The 19,842-nt window shown below is 38.1% G+C and overlaps 1 protein-coding gene across 1 annotated transcript in view; it reads left to right on the forward strand.

Moving 5' to 3' along the window:
• The window catches only part of ST8SIA6 (ST8 alpha-N-acetyl-neuraminide alpha-2,8-sialyltransferase 6), a 113,290-nt gene that overhangs the window by 77,685 nt on the left and 15,763 nt on the right, over nt 1-19,842 (forward strand). The window contains exons 5-6 of the mRNA XM_007504917.3: nt 17,464-17,605; nt 19,712-19,824. Coding sequence (XP_007504979.2) covers nt 17,464-17,605; nt 19,712-19,824 — 255 coding nt within the window. The remainder of the gene's footprint in view (nt 1-17,463; nt 17,606-19,711; nt 19,825-19,842) is intronic.

Below are 19,842 nucleotides of genomic sequence, written 5' to 3' on the forward strand. Positions count from 1 at the left end.
CTTCTTTTCTTTTCTTTTCTTTTCTTTTCTTTTCTTTTCTTTTCTTTTCTTTTCTTTTGTTTTCTTTTCTTTTCTTTTCTTTTTGTTTTATGTGCTGTCTCCCTCTATTTAGTGTGTGTTTCCTGAGAAAAGGGACTGTTTCCCATTTTTTATTTGTATTTTTAGGGCTCAGCATAGTAAGCCCAGTAGGACAATAAATGCAGAGTGCATAATAAACACTTCTTAAAGGCTCATCTATTCATTTGTCTATTCATTCACTCTGAACTTCTTACCCAAATGGAGTGAAAATTATATTGTGCCCTGATTGGGCATCAGGACCAAGAAAACTTCTTAAATATTTTAACCATTTCAGGTAATGAGCCAGTTTTTGTACTCCATTTACCTCCTATTTGTGTCTTTTTCTCCCTGTAGGGATGCAATACCCTAATGCAATACCCTACTCAACTCTTCCATTGGAAAATCAATTCTTGGATGCTATAAAATTATCCCTCCTTTTTCTCTCCATCAAAACTTTTCTTCCTCAGCTAACGGTTCTGTAGGAAAATGATCTCATAAACTAATTCATTCCAAGAGTAATCTATTTGCTGAGGGACGAAGGGGCATATCCATTTAAAAAAGATGACTAGAGTGGCCAATGCTTGAACCCAAATGAAAAAGATTCTAATGGTGGAATTTCAGATAGTATGTCATGGGGTTGAGGAAAAAAAAATTCGTAGAGTAGGGGTATCTTATGGACACCGACCAAATGACTTCATGTAGACATTTTTTAATCTGCGTAAGCCACTATTTTGAATCTAGAGCTGAGGAAACTTAAGCATTGTGAATTTTGGTGCTATCCATCTTCTCTCCACTTTGTCAAACTTTTTCCCTCTCTTCCATGTAATGTTCCTTTTTTTCTGCCTTTGCTGACCTTTTAGAACCCCATCTTCACCCTCCTCTTAGTCTATTACCATAATACACAAAACTATGTTAACACTTTAATAGACATTCTAAATAACTATTTTAGAGCTGAGCAATGTTTTTATATTCTAATTTTGCCTCCAGAAATAATGATACTTCTTGTTGCGGAAGGGTGCTTGTATGTATCTAGTATAACATTATACCCTCAGGAAGAAGTATAAGAAGACTGTAAGAGGTAGAAGTGGTTGTGTGGTGGTACTGGCTCTCTGGGAAAACTAGTGTATTCAGGCAACATTTTTAAGTTTCATCTGCATTATTAACATGACACTGAATTCAAATATCATTTCCCTATTAAAATTTAAAAATCAATCCCCATTTTCCCCATCATTTCCTTAAGCCCAGGCAATCAACAAAACATCAACCCCTGATTTGTAGGGTTTGCTGGTTTCAAAGGTATAAATGCTCACACTGTAAATTTCACAATTGGCTCCAGATCTCTTGACTCCACAATACATCTAGTTAGAGGGTAATTAAATAAAAAATGTATTAAAAAGAAAATAAGAAATAGCAAAATCTGGAGTTTGGTGACCAACTCAAATCTAAGTGAAAAAAAGGACATTGGACCAAGAATTCTGGTCTAAAAGTTATCAATTATGAGTGATGTGAACTTATTTGAGTTAAACTATATGTGAGCTGCCTGAGGGCAGGGAGAATTTGCTTTAGTATCCTCAGCCCAGTGCCTTCTACATACAATATTAAGCACTTAGTACATGTCTATTATACAGTTAAAGAAGAGCCCCCATACACAATCAACAAATCGGTGAATCACTTAATATTTGTCTAATTCCTTCTATATGCAACCGTAGAAGATATAAATATATATATATAATATGGCCTCTGCTCTATAACAGCTTGTAATCTAACTGCTATAAGTTGAATATAGACAAATTTGTTTTTTAAGAAGTCAACTAACACTAGAAGTTAACTGACACTAGGGTAGCTAGATGTGGCAATAGATAGAGTACCTGGCCTGGAGTCAGAGAGACTCTTCTTGAGTTCAAATCTGGCTTCAGATACTAGCTGAGTGATCCTGGACAAGTCACTTAGCCCTGTTTGTCTCAGTTTCCTCATCTGTCAAATGAGCTAAAGAAAGAAATAGTAAACCACTTCATTATCTTTGCTAAGAACACTCCAAATGGGGTCATGAAGAGTCAGACACAACTGAAAAACAAAAAAATAACACTAGAAGGCTGCAAACCAAATGTTTCTATTGGCCATAGCAAATTTCTCTCTCCATTATGTTGCTTTCTTTTTTTTTATCATCATCTCTTAGTGACCTGGAGGTCAAAGACCACTGAGTAAATTCAGGTATAGATAAGCCCTCAGAGAAAGGAAGTTAAAGAACCATTGAACCAACTAGATGAAAACTGATTCCAAAGGCACTACCCCACTGGGCAGCCCAGGCAAATTAAGAAACAATGATTGGTTCCTGAGATGTGACATGTGAGAGCTAGTGGGTAGAGAAAAGAGCTTATAAGTGGTGACCAGGTGGTCTTTGGGGTCTTCTGGCTGGAGCGTGGAGAACTGAAGGAACCCTTGTTGTACTTTACCACAGGCACATCATGGTGGCCAATAGATTAGAAAGCTAAGTATCTCTCTGCCTCTCTCTTATCTTTCCCTCTCTTTACTATTACTACTACTTTGATTTAGTAAAGTTATTAAGCTACTATTAGTCTCAATTTTAATCATTACATTATAGATACAAAAGTGGGCATTAATAGTAATTAGTGTACTAAGTTGAATAAATGCCCACCCCCACAGACATGTCATCTTCCTTCAAAGGTCAGCTTAGCTCTGATGTTCTTCCTTCTAGCCTAGATACTAGTGTTCTCTTCGTTTTCAAATTAGCTTGTGTTACAGTTATCTGTGAACATGGCATGTTCCTTGACTACTATGTTCACTTTTAAGGACAGAGGTTCTCCCTGTTTAAATCTTTGGATTCCTTGTGTAAAGATTAAAATTTAGGGGAGATGGGGAGACTGAGGCAGGTAGAAATTAGTTTCTCTCTGCTAGGAGTATTATATTTTTTAGAGGTTTATTGAAGATTAAGGATTAAAGAAAATACAGGATAAGAGACACGTGTCCAGGCCATAGAGAGGCCTAGACACAACCTCACCTACATTATGAAAAAAGCCACGCCTGCCCCAAAGCGGAAGTCCAAGAGCCCGAGAGAGACCCTCAAAAGCCTTTGAATCAGCTTAAATACCTTCTCGATCTCCGCCCAGGTGAGATTACAAGGCATTCTGGGGAAGTAGAGCAAAGGCTCATGGGGATTGTAGTCCTGTATTAGAGTCTATTTTTTTACACTTGGTGCCTATTGTATGCTTTATACCTCCTGTTTAGGCATTTCATAAATGTCTGTTGAACTAAATTGAAAATTCTACAGTAGTTTAGAGGAAGTATTGGTAAGTGTGGGCTGAGGTACTCACCAAGGTAGAGGTGAAATTGAAACTAATAAGCCTTGAAGGATGGGTGAAATTCACTCAGATGGGAAAATGGCCTACAGTGAACAGTCTGATTAGAACAGGAAATTTTGCAAAAGTAGGATGGAGTCAAGTTGTAATAGATCATGAGGGATGGACTGCCACTGACCAGCAGTAGACATATATATATATATATATATATATATATATATACTCGTGGGTCCTCATGAGGCAAATTCAAAGGTTAAAATGAAAGACACATTGGAAACAGCTCAGGCAAACAGCTTCCAGGAACAGCCATTCAAAGAGTATATTTAAATGTAAATAAACCAATGAGAGCTCATACAATTAGCAAAACAAAAGAGACAACAAATTTTTCATAGGAGACTTTTACTAGGGTGTACAAGTTTTGTGGGAAAAGAAGTTGGTTCCTAAAGTTGTTGATTGGAAACTCAGATAACTTATTTCTTGGAGGATGTGACTTTGAACCTATTCAGAGATCTTCTTGAGTCTTATCTCAATGATGGGATTTCTATTCTGCTAGCTCAGATAAGGGAGGAAAGCTTTTGTAGGCTTTAGAATGTTTCAGACTGCCCATCTCCATTTTCTCAGTTGGAGGCAGAAGAGAAGGAAGAGAAGGTGACATACGCCACAGGTCAAGAGAAGTTCATTTCTGTAGCCAAATAATTTCATCCCTAAGCCAATTTTCTGATAGAAGGATTCAGTGTAAATCAATCATGTGAATTATTAAATATATAGACACAAGAAAATTTCCTTTGCAACCATATCTTGCTGTCACTGACCCTGAACCCTTGTTCATTGGAATCAACTTTGACCATATATTCACAGCTCCCAGAATTTGTTATGTCTGATTCCTTCAGTGGACCAAGTAGCTTGGACTTTATATTGTCTAGAAGTATCCAACTCCTAGCTGAGTACAGCCTGAACTAGATTAAAATACCATTGGGAAATGTTTAACAAAATAAATAAAAATACAATACAACATAGAGGGTGTTCATTTATAGTTTTCCAAATCCAACTGAGGCCAACTGAGGGATCCTTTTCTATTTGAGTTTGTCAGAATTGCTATAAAAAGCCACTAGTAGTTTTGTGGTGACATAATAAATATGATAAATTCAGTGCTTTAGAGGATCAATCTAGGGAGCCTCTAGATGTCTCAGTGGACAAAGAGCCAAGTCTGGGGACAGGAGAGCCTGGGTTCAAATATGGTCTCAGATACTTCCCAGCTGTGTGACCCTGGGCAAGACATTTAACCCCCATTACCTAGTTCTTACTACTCTTCTGTCTTGGAACCAAAACACAATATTGATTCTAAAATAGAAGGTAAGCATTAAAAAAAAAAAAGAAAGATCAATATACCTGTGGAGTACAAGATGGACTAGAGGGACAAGAGATTGGAGTCAGAGAAAAGTCAAGAGCCAATTGTAACAGGCCAATTGTATAATTAGAATTTGCTCCCCAGGACTCTAAATCCCAGCATCCCACTTTCATTCTAGTGTTACAACCTTATGTTTTGGAGAAGTTTGTGTGTGACCCCGCCTCTCTCCTTCCCCCTCCCCCCCAACAAGGCTGGGAAAACTTTTCTTTACTCAGGCTTTTACTTTTGTCCTTTTATTTCTTCTACTTCAAGTGATTATTACTAAATCTTATAAAATATAATACTTGGAGTTATTGGATATTAATTTTAACCTTACACAAGTATGATATGAACTAAGAAGTCTGAGGGTCACAACTGAGACTTGGGGAGTAGGGAGGAGAAAGTTCAATTGGCCTTCAAGATCACTGGATTTGGAGTAAAAAAAAACATGGGTTCCAAGCCTGGTCCTGCTTCTTCTTACTTGCATGGGTTTGGGTAAGTCATTTCCTCCTTTTATGAGCCTCAGTTTTCTTATCTGTAGAATGAAGGGATTAGACTCAGCAACCTCTGAGTTCATTCCATCTTGACATTCTATTATCCCAAGATCCTTGGGGAAACAATGTCAATGATAGTGAAATGGAACCACAGAGAGGTTTTTGGAGCTGCTACTCTCCAAGATGTGACTTTCAGTATTCTGTCAAGTGTCAGGCATGCACCGTTCCCCTTAGGAAGGCCAGCGTGACCAGGTGGGCAGGGTCACCACCCATATGGTTCTGTTACCAATCTACAAGTGGCTCTCATCTTTAACTCTAGAGGGAACAGCCCATTTTTTTTTCCTGATGACATGTGATTTTATTGTTATGCCTTGTATAATCTGGGACATATGCAGAACACTTTCTGCTTCCACTTTCAAATAGAGACCATTCATTGCACTATCTGTGATTCAAAGGACCAGGACAAAAAGCTACTGCAAAGGACACAAGCATATGTTAGGGATGCCTGCAGGGAGCCACTAATTTGCAGTCATCCTCCTGATACAGTTCAAGGAATCTGGAATTAACATAAAGCGGCCATAACCACTAGAAAGCTTGCCCTTAGCCTCTAGTGGAATATAATTCCAATATGGTTAATATCTTCAGGATCGATACAATTTGTTCAGTGTTGTAACAACAAAAAACTTTTATTAAGCATCTATTAATGTGCGATTCATGATATTAGGTGGCAGAGCAAGGACAAAAATGGAACAGACCCTCAAGGAACCCCTATTCTACTAGACTAGTGCAATCTTATGTATTTTATTCAATCCTGGAAAAGTTCCTTGTAAAAGGAGCTGGGGACTAAAGAGCCTAAATTTTCTGATACAATGTATGCTTTGATGCCAACTGGATACTTGTATATCACTAGGAATCTTGGACCATTGAATTCTTTTTTTTTTAACTCTTATCTTCTTTCTTAGAATGGGTACTAAGTATCAGTTCAAAGGTAGAAGATTGGTAAAGACTGGGCAATTGAGTTAAGTGACTTGCCCAGAGTCACACAGCTAATAAGTGTCTGAGGTCAGATTTGAACCTAAGACTTCCTATCTCTAGACCTGTTTCTCTAACCACTAAGTCACCTAGATGCCCCTTGCATCATTGTACTCTCCTTAGTAGCTAGACAGTCTTCTTTTCCTTAGAAGCCAGGTAATTTATAATGTTGGGGGTATCTCGGTGGATAGAGAGCCAGGTCTGAAGTCAGGAAGACTCATCTCCCTGAGTTCAAATCTGGTCTCAGACACTTACTAGCTGTGTGGCCCTGGGCAAGTCACTTCATCCTGTTTGCCTCAATTTCCTCAACTGTAAAATGAGCTGGAGAAGGAGATGGCAAGTCACTCCAATATCTCTGCCAAGAAAATCACAAAAGGGGTCCCAAAGAGTTGGATCATATGATTCAAATCTAGCCTCAGACACTTAGTAACCAGGGGACCCTGGACAAGTCTCTGAACCCTGTTTGCTTCATTTTCCTCATCTGTAAAATGAGCTGGAGAAAGAAATGGGGTCACAAAAAGTCAGTCAGACATGCCTGAAATGATTCAACAACCACAACAAAATGTATAAATACTCTCATATATTACATTATGCTATGTATAATGTAAATAAGGAAATAATTAAAGAAAAAGAAAATAATGGCATTTCAGAATGCCACCTTGATCTTGTTATTCATTTCTCTTCTAAAACAAACTTAAAATGTGTGATGTGGAGACATGGTTGTACTGGAATTCATCAATGATATGCCCCATGGCATTGTTGAATTTTAACTTTTCAGCTCTCTAACAATAGTTATAAAGATTTACCTGCTTCTGAAATGGTATTGAAATTACAGTGGGAAATAGGGAAAGCAAACTGACAATACGAACAAGATAATCTTCATGTACAATAATAATAGCCCTAGCAAAAACTCACATTCATGGAACACATTATGACTTACAAAGCCATATCCTCACAGCCAGTAGAAGTATAAGCATTACTGTCCTTACTTTAGAGATGAAGAAACTGAAGATCTAAGAGGATAACTTGCTTATAGCTCTTGGTTTGGGTTGCTTCCTTAGAGACTGTTGAACAATAGGCTTGATTTTTTTTAATAGTCAATTGTTACAAGGGAATCACTTTAAAAGACTGATATATATTAATTTAAGGTCGCCCAGGAATCAGCTATGTAATTCCTAAATGAAAACTCAAGTCAGCCGTCAACCTTTTATGGAGTTTAATTACAATAGGAGGAAGAAAGGAGTTAGAGATAGAGAGAGAGAAAAAGGGAGAGAAAGGAATAGGGCTTAAATACCCCTTCTGTTTAGGCTGGGCCAAAAGGCCCAAGCCCTTAGATAGCTGGGGCAAAGAAAGGAGATCAGTCCCTATTACTCACATGACCAAAATGGAGAAACAGTCTCAGAGGCCCCCACCTTCAGCTTCCTTCAGAGCAAGCTTCTCAGAGTACACTGCCACCACTCCGATCAACTCCTCAATCACCCCCCGAGTCTCCAGACCCCCCTGATCTTTAAGGAAACCATCCAAGTTGCCTCCCCTCAGTTCTCACATCTACCAATCACTCTCCATCAATTTCCCTGTGCCAATGGAGGCTCTAGCTTAACCCAGGACCACCCAGAGGTCTCTGGCTTTGCACATGTCTGTTGAAGGTCATATTTTCAAATGATTAAATCTTTGCTCCTTTGCTACAGCCCTTTCTAAATCCTCTAACCTGAGTAGGGTAGAGATTGGAATAATTAAATTTTGATCTAGGCTGCAGCCCTTACTCAATCCTGTTAGGACTGAATAGGGTGGGGATTGATTCCAAGTATCTCCATTGTATCAATTCTAAAATCAATCATGACTCAAAGAAATTCCTGTTCTATGCTTAAGCATAGGTCAAAGTCCTTTCCATTGTTCAGCAAAAGGTTTCTGTCCTAAAGTAATCTGAAGAAGAGAAGAGAAGGAACCTCCCATGCCAATGGGGTTCCCATTCCAATAGACTATCAGTAAGAAATTTTCCAAGTATGAAATATCCCAATGGTGAAATTTCCAACATTTATAAGTCTAAGGAATTTTAAGGTTTACACAATCATGGAGCATTTATTGAGGACCTATTCTCTGTGTCAGGCACAGTCCTAGGTTGTTTTACAGCTGCATCTGATTCTTTGGAACCCCTTTTGTGATTTTCTTGACAGAGATATTGGAGTGACTTGCCATCTCCTTCTCCAGCTTATTTTACAGTTGAGGAAATTGAGGCAAACAGGATGAAGTGACTTGCCCAGGGCCACACAGCTAGTAAGTGTCTGAGACCAGATTTGAACTCAGGGAGATGAATCTTCCTGCCTCCAGACCCAGCATTCTATCTTCTGTGCCACCTTTTAAATAAAGGCTAAGTACATAGTTGCTGGGAATATGAAAGAAAAGATGCTTGGCCTGGATGAACTGGCCTAGATAGTAGCCTCTGTGGTCCCTCCCAGCCCTGAAACATTTACCTGTGAATAGCCATTATCAGGGAAGCATTTATCAGATAAAGTACAACCAGAGGGAATGATGAGCTAGTAGTTTTTCAATTCCAGCCCAATGTCATGAGAGAGTTTGTAATCATTCATAATCCTTCCTCTTGGCCTTGTGTTTCAGATGTAGAGGAACATGGAATTGATGAGGGGACCATCCCTCCTCTTTAGTGTGCTCCATTTGAACTCTCTTTGATCTTTTCATGATTGGAAATAGATCACGGGGGCCAGAAAGTCATAGACTTTTAATCTTTCTAGGTAATTCTTTTCAAGTGCACTTTATTCAGTAGAAAAGCTCATCTCTTCATAATCAGAGTTTGTGGTTTGTCTCCTCTCTCCTCAAGTTGACTTTGCTGTTCCAATAAAGGGGGGGAAAGAGCTGAGCTATGGAACTCCCCCCAAGAAGAGGCTGGTTCCTGTAGCAGATACTGGAAACCAAAGATAAAGTTGCCAGTCTGGCCCCTCTAGGTAGCAGAATAGATAGAGAACTGAATCTGGAGTCAGGAAGAAGACCTGAGTTCAAATCAGTCACAGGCATTTATTATGGGTGTGACCCTAGGCAAGTTACTTAACTTTTTTTTTTTAACTTCCATCTTGGAATCAATACCATGTAAAACAGCTAGGTAATGGGGGTTTAAGTGACTTGCCCAAGGTCATGCAGCTAGGAAGTAACTTAACTTCTATTTGCCTCAGTTTCTTCCTCTGTGAAATGGGGGACATAATAGCACTTACTTCCAAGGATTGTTATGAGGGTCAAATGAGATAATAATTGTAAACCACTTAGCCCAGTCCCTGGCACATAGTAAACGCTATATAAATGTTAGCTCTTATTCTCATTAGTGTCTTAGTATAGAGCTGTCCCTTCGCCTATATGGAATATCCAGCAATATCTCCTCTTTAGCTGTGGTTACACACAGATTCCCTGTTCATTATTTTTAAGTGAAGTCCACAATTAGTGTTTGGGGTTGCCGATGAAGGTTTAAGAAATAATGAGACCTCTTGCAAAAGAAAGTATGGCATAAACAGAAATTGTACCGGGAACATTTAGCCTAGGGAACACTTCCTTTGGTAATATGCTGCTGTAATTATAGATAAGATGGATTCAGCACTTTAATTGTAAAAATTCCTTTTCAGAGGCTTCAGACAGTTAATTCAGGTTCCAAACCTTCTGCCAGTCTCTGCAAAGAAAAGCTTTTTGGGTCCTCCTTGCCTATTCCCCCTCCTACCTTCACCACCCTTCCACTGAACATTGAGCTAAATAAAAGTACAAACAACTCTGTCACAAAAGATCGGGGATAAATGCCTTCCACAGTTTGTTCAGACATCGAACAACAATAAAGGCAGTGACCTGGAATTTTTGTTGTTGTTGTTTAAAGACTAATCTATATTCAGAAATCTCAATTCATTTTAATGGTTAGATTTCATATTTTTAGAGCTTGTCTTTTCACACTTAAGTAATTCAGAATTGACTTCAACTTAGCAATTTAGAAAGTACAGAAGACAATCATAGAGCTGGAAGGGACCTTGAGAGGTCAACTAAATCATACCTATGCATTCATGCAAGACTATCCAAAGCCTTACTGACAATTGTGTCTCCTTCCTCTATTTAAATAACTCTAGAGAAGGAGATTCTACGGCTTCTTTTGATACCACTTTATGTTAACAGTCCTATTTAGCAGGAATTATGGCTTGTTGACTAGATTGACCTCTCCATTGGGAGATTTTCTGTTCTTCAGCACTTAAACAAACCATCCCTTATTCAGGATAGAAGCTACCATCTCCTCTAATCTGGGATTGGAAAAGTTTGACCCACCCTCTGGGTTAAGCATTCAATTTAATTGCACCAACCCAATGTAGCCAAATGAGAGGTGTTATCCTCTCTTATGCCTAGAGTTGTAAAAACGCTTCAGGATGTCAGATGCCTACAGTGACTGTCTGCTAAGGGGACATTAGATGGGGCTATTGTCCTATTGCAGTCAAATTCAACCAGCATTTATTAAGTGCCTCATATATTTGGGGTGCTAAGATTAAAAAAAAGTGGGAAAAGACACTTTCTGCTCTGAAGGAGCTTGCATTCTACTGGAATACAAAGGTAGTGGGGAATGAATGTATAAGATAGGTGGAGTATAATATATGAAATACAAGTGAGGGAGTGGTGGGACAAAGGAGAGATCCAGAAAGCAGGATGCAGGAATATTGACGGAGGGAGGTAATACTTTCAGGTCAAGAGAAGAAAGCTATACAAAAAATAGTTTCTAAACTGAGTCTTGAAGGAAGAAGATTCTGCCTTTCAGAGCATGTACAGTCTAGGCATGATGAGTGATGGCTCCTGAAATTCAATAGAGGTAAGAGAGTGGCAGGACAAACAGGAACAGTAGTTCTTGGTTGGACCAGAAATATGAGAAGGTGGATAAGGAGTTTGTTTTGCTTTGTCTTTCATTTTATTTGATAGTCTATTTGAGTCACAGTAGAATGTATTGGGTAGAGAACTAGTTTTTGAAACAAGAGGACCTTGATTCATGCCTTGCCTATAACAGGCCCTAGGCGTGAAACCCTTGGGCAAATTTACCTAAGTCTCAGGAAACCGGGGGCTACAAGAGGCAGAACAACTTGCTGGTCTGCCTGTGCTGAGAGAATTGTCTATATACCAGGGCAGTCTCAGGTCTGATCAAATATAGCCTATTTTCATTTATTAAAATATGGTTTACCACTAGCTTTGATCTTTACATCACATGCATTTCAAATACTCTTTCCTCCACATTAAATCTTCATGGTGACAAAGAAAATCAATTAAGAAAAAAAAATAGCTGATAGATGACCACCTTTGACAATGTGTATGGCTTTTGTCCAGGAGTGTCACTCCTTCCTCATTATTCATTTGCTGGGACCTTCCTTGATTTTTTTAGTCACTCAGTTTCATTTGTTTTTTATAATCTTTTCATTCACATTGTTGCAGTTATCTGTATTATTCTAGGTTCTGTTGATTTTGTTTTGCATCAGTTGGTGCATATCTTCCCCTGTTTCTCTGAATTTCTCCTATTCAAGAACTCAATCTGCCATCATTATATGGAGAACATTGTACCTCATTATCTAGGAGGCTTTAACTTCTTTCAAGGCTCAGCTCAGGGCACACTTCCTCAGAGAAGTCTTTCCTGATTGCTGGTACTTTCTTCTTCAAATGATCTGATCCCCAGTATTTCCTCTTCTGTTTACAGACTCTATTCCCCACTAATCTCCTTGAAAGCTTATTGATAAGGCTCTGCTACCCAATAAACAAAACAAATACCAAAAAAGTCTTTAATAGTGCATGTAGAGATTAGATTAGATTAGATTCCTGTGGCTTCTCCAGCCTGGGGCAGCAACCTTACCTCAGGCTTTAACCACTACATCATGCAGTCTTCTTATGTGATGACAGAATTTAGGATCAAAGATAACTTAATGCAATTCAATTTAATAAGCATTTAAGTTTGGGAGTCGTAGCCTATATATGCCTCATAGAATTCAGTAAAAACAAAAGTTATTCCTAGGGGAAGGAAAGAGTATGGCTCATCACAATCATCCTTCAGAACTGTGTGGATGGTTTTCTTATGTGTGACAGTTGTATTGTGGTTAATCTAAGATACAGAGACATGTATTGATTAAAAGGACCATCAAGTACTTGCTTTTATTCCTCTTAGCTGACTTTTATATAGTGCTTTAAGGTTTTGCAGCATATAACCTAAAACTGCCCTAAGATTTTAGGACACTCTGCACAAACTCAGTTGTCCCCAACAATTCTCTCCGTGAAATGGATACTACATATATTATTATCCCTATTTTACAGATGTGTACACTGAGTCTGGGCCAAAGTAAGTGACTTGCTCATAGTCACAGCCTGTGAGTGACAGAGGCAAGATTAGAACCCAGGTCTAGTAGTAGCCATAGAATTAACATTGAGGAAAAAAAATAGCACTAATTTCCCTAAGACGTTTGGTTCTGTGCAAGATATTGAACAAATCAAGTTCAAACATGCTTTGTAAAAACCCTTAATAGAAAATTACTTTTCCTTGAGGTCTTGTGAGAATACTTAGAGCATGAGGTAGAAACAAGATGACCATCTAGCAAATCTGTGGAGATTTCCTGCAGCCTATATGTTTACCTCAACTGCACGAAACCTCATTCGAAAATCCTTGAGAACTTAATAATGTGTAAGAGATACCCAGGAACTGAGGGAGAAAGCATTTAGGTTGTTAGTATTCTAAGCATCCTTCCCTTCCTTGTCAAATGCCAACCTGAAACAGTCATTAACATTTCATGGAAATCTAGGAAGCATCCCATTAAGACCAATGAAGAATTTTGACTTGGGGCTTGTAATGAGTAGCCATAACGAAAGAAAATTCCAAGCAGCTCTCATTTAAATATATGGTTTGGTTTTCTTTTGAAATTGTCTCAGATGTAACAAAATATCTTTGTATCTCAAAGGAGTGCTAACTTAAGTGTTTTCAAAGGCAGGAGATGCTTTTCCACATCTCTGCTTATCCATCAAAGCAAGATATTTCAAACTACATTTTCCCAGAACATAACCACTCCTTGAAAGTTAAACATTTATACATTCATTCATTAAACATTTATTAAAAACCTACTGTGTTCATCTAAAGCATTGTGTCCTAGGGTAGGAGGAATATTACTACCACCACCACCACCACCACCACCACCACTACTACTACTACTACTATCACTACTACTACTACTACTACTACTACTACTACTACTACTACTATCACTACTACTACTACTACTACTACTACTACTACTACTACTGCTGCTGCTGCTACTACCGCTACTACTACTACTACTAATAATAATAGCTAACATTTCTATTATACTTTAAAGTATGGCATAACACTTTGCATATACTCTCTTATTTGATCCTCATAACAACATGGTAAGAGAAGTATTATTATCATCCTCATTTTACAGATGAGGAAATGGAGACTAAGGAAGTTAAATGACTTGCTTAGGATCACACAGCACTGTCTGAGGCAGACTGTCTTCAGGTCTAACAGCTCCAGAGAATCTCCTCTACTAGACTCTGACCTTGTCCATCAACCCTAAAGCTACCTGATTAGCCCCCAGACTATTCCACCAGCTATTAGGCTATTATGCCACAATAAACCTCTTCTTCAAATAAAATTATTTTCTTAGTTCTGGATTGAATGGAGTTCAAGTCTCCCATTCTTGGGGTGAGACTGTACTATAAACTTGGGAGTGTTTCTCCCACAACACAATAATCAAGGTATGAGGTGAGGAGGGCTTTCAAAGTAACAGTGTCAGAGGAAAGAATATGGATGGATTCGAGAGATGTTGCAAAGGTGGAATTGGAAGGCCTTGGCAATAGTTTGAATATGGGGGTGGGTGAGAGATAATGATAAGTCTAGGACTCTTCTAGGTTATGGATCTGAGGGACTAGGAGTATGGTGGTGCCCTCTACAGTAATAGAAAGAAAGAGGAGCAGAGGGCATGGGGGAAGATGAGTTCTGTTTTAGACATATGGAGTTTCAGATTCTAGTGGACATCTAATTTAAGATTTGTGAAAAGCAGTTGGGGTACAAGATTGGAGGTCATCAGAGAGATTAAGCAGGGGAGGCAGATTTGAGAATCCTCAGTATGATTAAATCTAGGGGAGCTGATGAGATCACAAAGAGAGAGACTATAGGACAAAAGAAGAGAGTCCAGGATAGAACCCTGAGGGACACCTATTGTTAGAGGGCATGATCTAACTAAAGAAGGATCCAGCAAAGGAGACAAAGGAACAGCCACTGAGGTATGAGGAAAACCAGGGAAGAGCAGGGTACCAGAAACTTAGAGAGAAAAGAATATTGAAGAGAGAATGATCAACAGTGTCAAATGTTTTTAATGACTCCATTCTAATTACATTTAAATAACAGTTATAATTTTAAAACTGCATTAGGGTAATTGCTTTTGACCTGATAGTATGCTAATTGAATTCTACATTGCTTTATTCTTCATAAACCATCTCTTAGAATTATTAGGTTCCAAAATTTGAAAGGATGTTAGAAAGTAGATTATATTTGAATGAGCAAAAAATAATTTTCCTCAAATAATAATTCACTGTATGACATTGACCTTATCATGGCATATCCATAGTTCAAAACACTGGTCATTGCATTCAAATAATATGCCTATACCTCAGCTTCACAACACAGCCTGTAAATTCTATAACAATTGCTGATACTTTATGAAAAAGGAATAAAGTTCAAAATGACCCAGAAAATGAAAAATCATCCTTGAAATTAAATGAAACTAAGTAAAAAAAGAATTCAAATGGTACTCACTCCAGGGATAACTCCCTCCCTAACAAATGGAAGACTTCCTTGGCTCTAAAATGAGGAGATACATTCATTTTCCAATATTCCTTACAGTTATAATAGTCTATGATTCTGCATGAATGCAGAAGGACTGGCTAAGCAGGTGTATATATAAAAAAAACATCTGAGGGTCATTGACCACAAGCTTACTCTGAGTCAGCAATGTATAATTGTTTTTTTAAGAAATCAGCAGCAGGGTTGCCTAGTAGATAGGGAGCCAGGCCTAGAGACAGGAAGTCCTGGATTCAAATATGACCTCAGACACTTCCCAGCTGTGTGACCCTGACAAGTGACTTAACCCTCATTGCCTAGCCCTTGCTGCTCTTTTTCCTTGAGACTAGTACACAGTATTGATTCCTAGATGGAAAGTAAGGGTGTCAGCATAATGGACTACATTACATAAAGGGCACATTTGAACACAAGGGCCAAGAAGTCATCTTGTGTTTCATTTACTCTTTCCAACTCTGTATGTTCAGCATGAGATCATTACACAGTTTGCACAAAGTAGGTGTTGACTGATTGGGAAATGATGGAATTGTGCTCCATTAATGTAATTGGATATTTGAGTACTATAAGAAATAGACATGAAAATTCAGAGAAGCATGGGAAGACCAAGGAGAAATCTTGTAAAGTGAAGTAAACAGAACCAAGAAAATAAGACACACAATGACGTCAAATAGTAGCAATAGAAATAACGATCATGACAACTAAGACCTAGAAACTGAATTCTGTTTAATTAGATTTTGCTCATTTGGTTACATTAATTATATACTATCTTAAAGGTATTATATAATTATGCACATAATTATATATTAATTAGTCTGTGAATTACTATATAATTCTGTGTAATTACCTTCCTGGGTATAATTGATATTTCCAACCTTAACTCAGGAAATATATTAAGAAAATGCAGCCCATTTCAAAACTCTTTGCAGAGGCCATGTTGCATCTTCAGGCATAGCTGATAGGTTGGTTGGTTTTGTTGAACTGAGTTTTACCTTATTTCTCTTTGAATATTTATTAAAAAGGAAAGATCTTTGGGTAATTTAGAGAGGGAGGAATATATTAATCACAAAATCAAAGAATTTGAGAGTTGGAAGAGACCTCATCAACTATCTGGCTTTAACAACCTTTAGTTCGGATAATAGGTAGCATGCGCAATGGCAATGGTGTTGGAGTTGGAGTCAGAAAGACTTGAGTTCAAATCCTGCCTCAGGTGCTCACTAAATATGTGATGCTGGAAAATCACTTCACCTCTCTCAGACTCAATTTCCTCCACTATAAAGTGGGGATAATAACACCTACCTCACAGGGCTGTTGTGGGGATCAAATGAGATAACATATATAAAATATTTTGCAAACTCTAAAGTGCTATATAAATGGTAGCTATTATTATTTTGAGCAGTAAGATGGCCTAGTGGATAGAATGCCAGGTCTGATGTCAGGAAGAGTCAACTTTGTGAGTTCAAATAAATTACTGGCTGCATGTCTTTGGGCAAGTCATTTAACTCTGTTTGCCTCCCTCTGTTAAATGAACTGGAGAAAGAAATAGCAAATCACTCCAGTATCTTTGCCAAGACAACCCCAAATGGGGTCAACAAAGAGTCAGGGATGATGGAAGAATGTCTCAGTAACAACATTATTCCTTTTAGATAGCTAGCTACCCTTATCTATACATGAAAAGAATCTTTACTATACCTGACAAGTGGTCTTTCCACTTTGACTGGAGAGCTCAGTGCCTCCTGAGACAGCCCATTCTCCTTTTGGATGACAGCAGTGGTTAGGAAGTTTTCTCTGACACTGAGTCTAAATTTGCATCTTTGCAACCAGAACCTATTACTCCTGGCTCTGTCCTCCGAGGTCGAACAAGAATTTATTCACCTTTCACATGACAGTCCTTTAGATACTTTGAAGACAGCGATGTCTCCCCAGAGTCTTCTCTGCTCCAGGTCAAATATCCCCAGTTTCTTCACTAGATGAAATGAAGGTGATGTAGAAACAAAAGCTATCAATAAAAATAAAATTTAAAAGTAGTTTCCACTGACAGCTAGCATTAACTGTGAATTACTTTAGCATATCAGTGAACAAGTGGAACGTATCAGAACACTTTAATTTTGTTATTAACTTCAGTCTGGTTTACTCACAGTTTTCCCCTCAAGTGCTCATTAGGAACGATGGAGACAAAAGGCAGTAGTAGAGAAGGCTATATCGCCCTCGTGAAAGTCACCAAGATGATTATCCCATTTGGGGTTGACTGTTATTTCATGTTGTTTTCCTGATTCTTTGCCTTGGCTTGCTTCTACTTGTCCTCTGCAGGTCAAAGCTTGCTTCTTGCTGCGATGCCATGCATAACTTTGTCATTTCTCAAAATAACACTCCACTTGGGAGTAACATGAGTTATGAAACTGAAAGGACCAGCTTCCCTATTGAAAAGGGCATTTTTCAGATGCTGCCAGTGGTAAGTGAAGTAGGGTGGTGGGTTGTTTGGGACATAATACAAAGATGAAATGTTTCAAAGCATTAAGTCATAAGTTTAAACTAAATGAGCAATAATGTATGAGTAATAGTATTGTCTGTTAGATTTAAGGTGAACCATCTTTTAGAGGCAATCTTTAATGCTCTGTGGATATGTTGGAAACATTCGTGTAGCTTAAATCATTCTAAGTTTCCCCTCTCCTCTGGTCTTAACTGCCTCATCACTGTTGAACAAGATAGGTCAGCTGGGACTTCTTTTGCAGCTCTTTGGTCCTTGGGTCACTGTCTTGTGCAGTGAAAGTGGCCTTTTTTAATGTGAAACAGGCTTCCCCCTATTTCCCAAGCTGGGAGTAAAAGCACACCTTACCCAAAGAACTATAGATTCGTATTCTTTGTCTTTCTTTTATTCTGGAAAGGGAAGATGGAAAACTTGGCAGGTGACGGTCAAATAACCTCCTTCTGAATACCCTGCCCTTATAAGCAATAGATTGTAAGAAATCTGTACAGTTTGTCTTGGAAAACATCCTCTTGTAAAGATGACACATATCAAGCAAGCTAAGCAAGAAGCTACTCTGCCCCAGGCTAGTATAAACAAAAAGGCAAAATTGTTTCTGCCCTCAAAGAGATTATATTTGAGTAGAGAAGATAACACACACACACACACACACACACAATAAAAAACTAGAGATTACACTAACTTCTTCCAAACACCAGAGATTAAGACTCTTAAACAAGCCAACTTTGAGGCTACGATAAGTATGCTACCTTAAAGAAGTTAGAGTCAGTCTACCAACCTCAAAGCCATCTTGAGCCAAATTCTAGTTTCCTCAGAATCTGGCACACTTTAGAAGAAAGGAGAATATTGCAAATATCTGAACCAGACATAACCCAGGGTCAGGGAAAGGCAAGAGTGAATCCCAAATCATACATATGATATGTTGGTAGATGGAGAAAAAGGAGCAACAGAAAAGAAACAGAGAACCTTTGAGGGATTGATGAGTTGGATCTTTCTGCCTAGTACTTGGTTATATTTATTTCACTTTAGGAAAGAGCTTAGGACATGTTATTTTATTTGTGAGTTGGTCCTGAATTCAGAGCAACTTTCAACTATCTCCCATTCAAACTTAATTTTCTTGTTTCTTTGTGCAAATAAGTAAAAATATCCATTTTCAGATAATGTTAATTGTTCCATAACAGAAGACCTTTGGTATTCACTACTGCCAGAAGAGGATACATTACTCTAACAAAACTGATCAATTGAAAAACTGCTCCTTTTAATAAGAATTATTTTATTTTATTTTTAAAAATTCTTACCTCCCATCTCAGAATAAATACTATGTATTGGATCCATGGCAGAAGAGTGGTAAGGGCTTAAGTGACTTGCCCAGGGTCACACCACTAGGAAGTATCTGAGGCCAGATTTGAACCCAGGGCCTCCTATCTCTAGGTCTGGTTTTCAATCCACAGAGCCACCCAACTAACTGTTCACAAAAATTGTTAAGTCTGATAGGGCTCAGGAGGAGAGAAGGGTCTGGAATGAATGAATGGTGTTCCAATAAGAAATGAAAGAGAATGTTGTTTATATAAAACAAAAATTAGGCTTTGAAAATTAATTTAAAATCATTCAGCCCATAGTTGTTTTCATCCTTGAAACAGCCTTATTTACAAAATGTGTGTTTATAGATCTGATGGCATAATTGAGTCTCAAAACTTATTCAGGAGTCATACCTACCTTTTACTGGCTAAAAATCAATGTTATGTCTAGGAGCAGTTAAATACTTAATATGTTTTATTTATTACCATATCTTGGCCTTTTTTAGAGCATAGAAAAAAGTTTTCTCCCATCCTAGTCTATTTACATAGTAATAAATAATGCCAAATCTTATTTCTCTCAAGAAAAATCAATCCATCCAAAGCTAAGATATTCCTTAACTCTCTAAACTGGTTGTTGGTATTTTCTCACCACCATTAGTTCACTCTGTCTACCATATTCCATTAACCTTCTACAGAGTTTACCTACAAGTACTGAACTGATAATATTTGTGATTCTAAAAAAAAATTTTTCTCCTTTGTAATTCCCTTTTAACAGTCACAACCATTTATGGGGCGTTCTCGTAATCAATGTGCAGTGGTTGGAAATGGGGGAATCCTGAAGGACTCTCTCTGTGGATCTGAAATAGATAAATCTGACTTTGTTTTTAGGTAAGAATTTCTATATCT

This window comes from Monodelphis domestica, chromosome 5 (assembly GCF_027887165.1).
Source record: "Monodelphis domestica isolate mMonDom1 chromosome 5, mMonDom1.pri, whole genome shotgun sequence".
In the NCBI taxonomy this organism is placed as follows: domain Eukaryota; kingdom Metazoa; phylum Chordata; class Mammalia; order Didelphimorphia; family Didelphidae; genus Monodelphis; species Monodelphis domestica.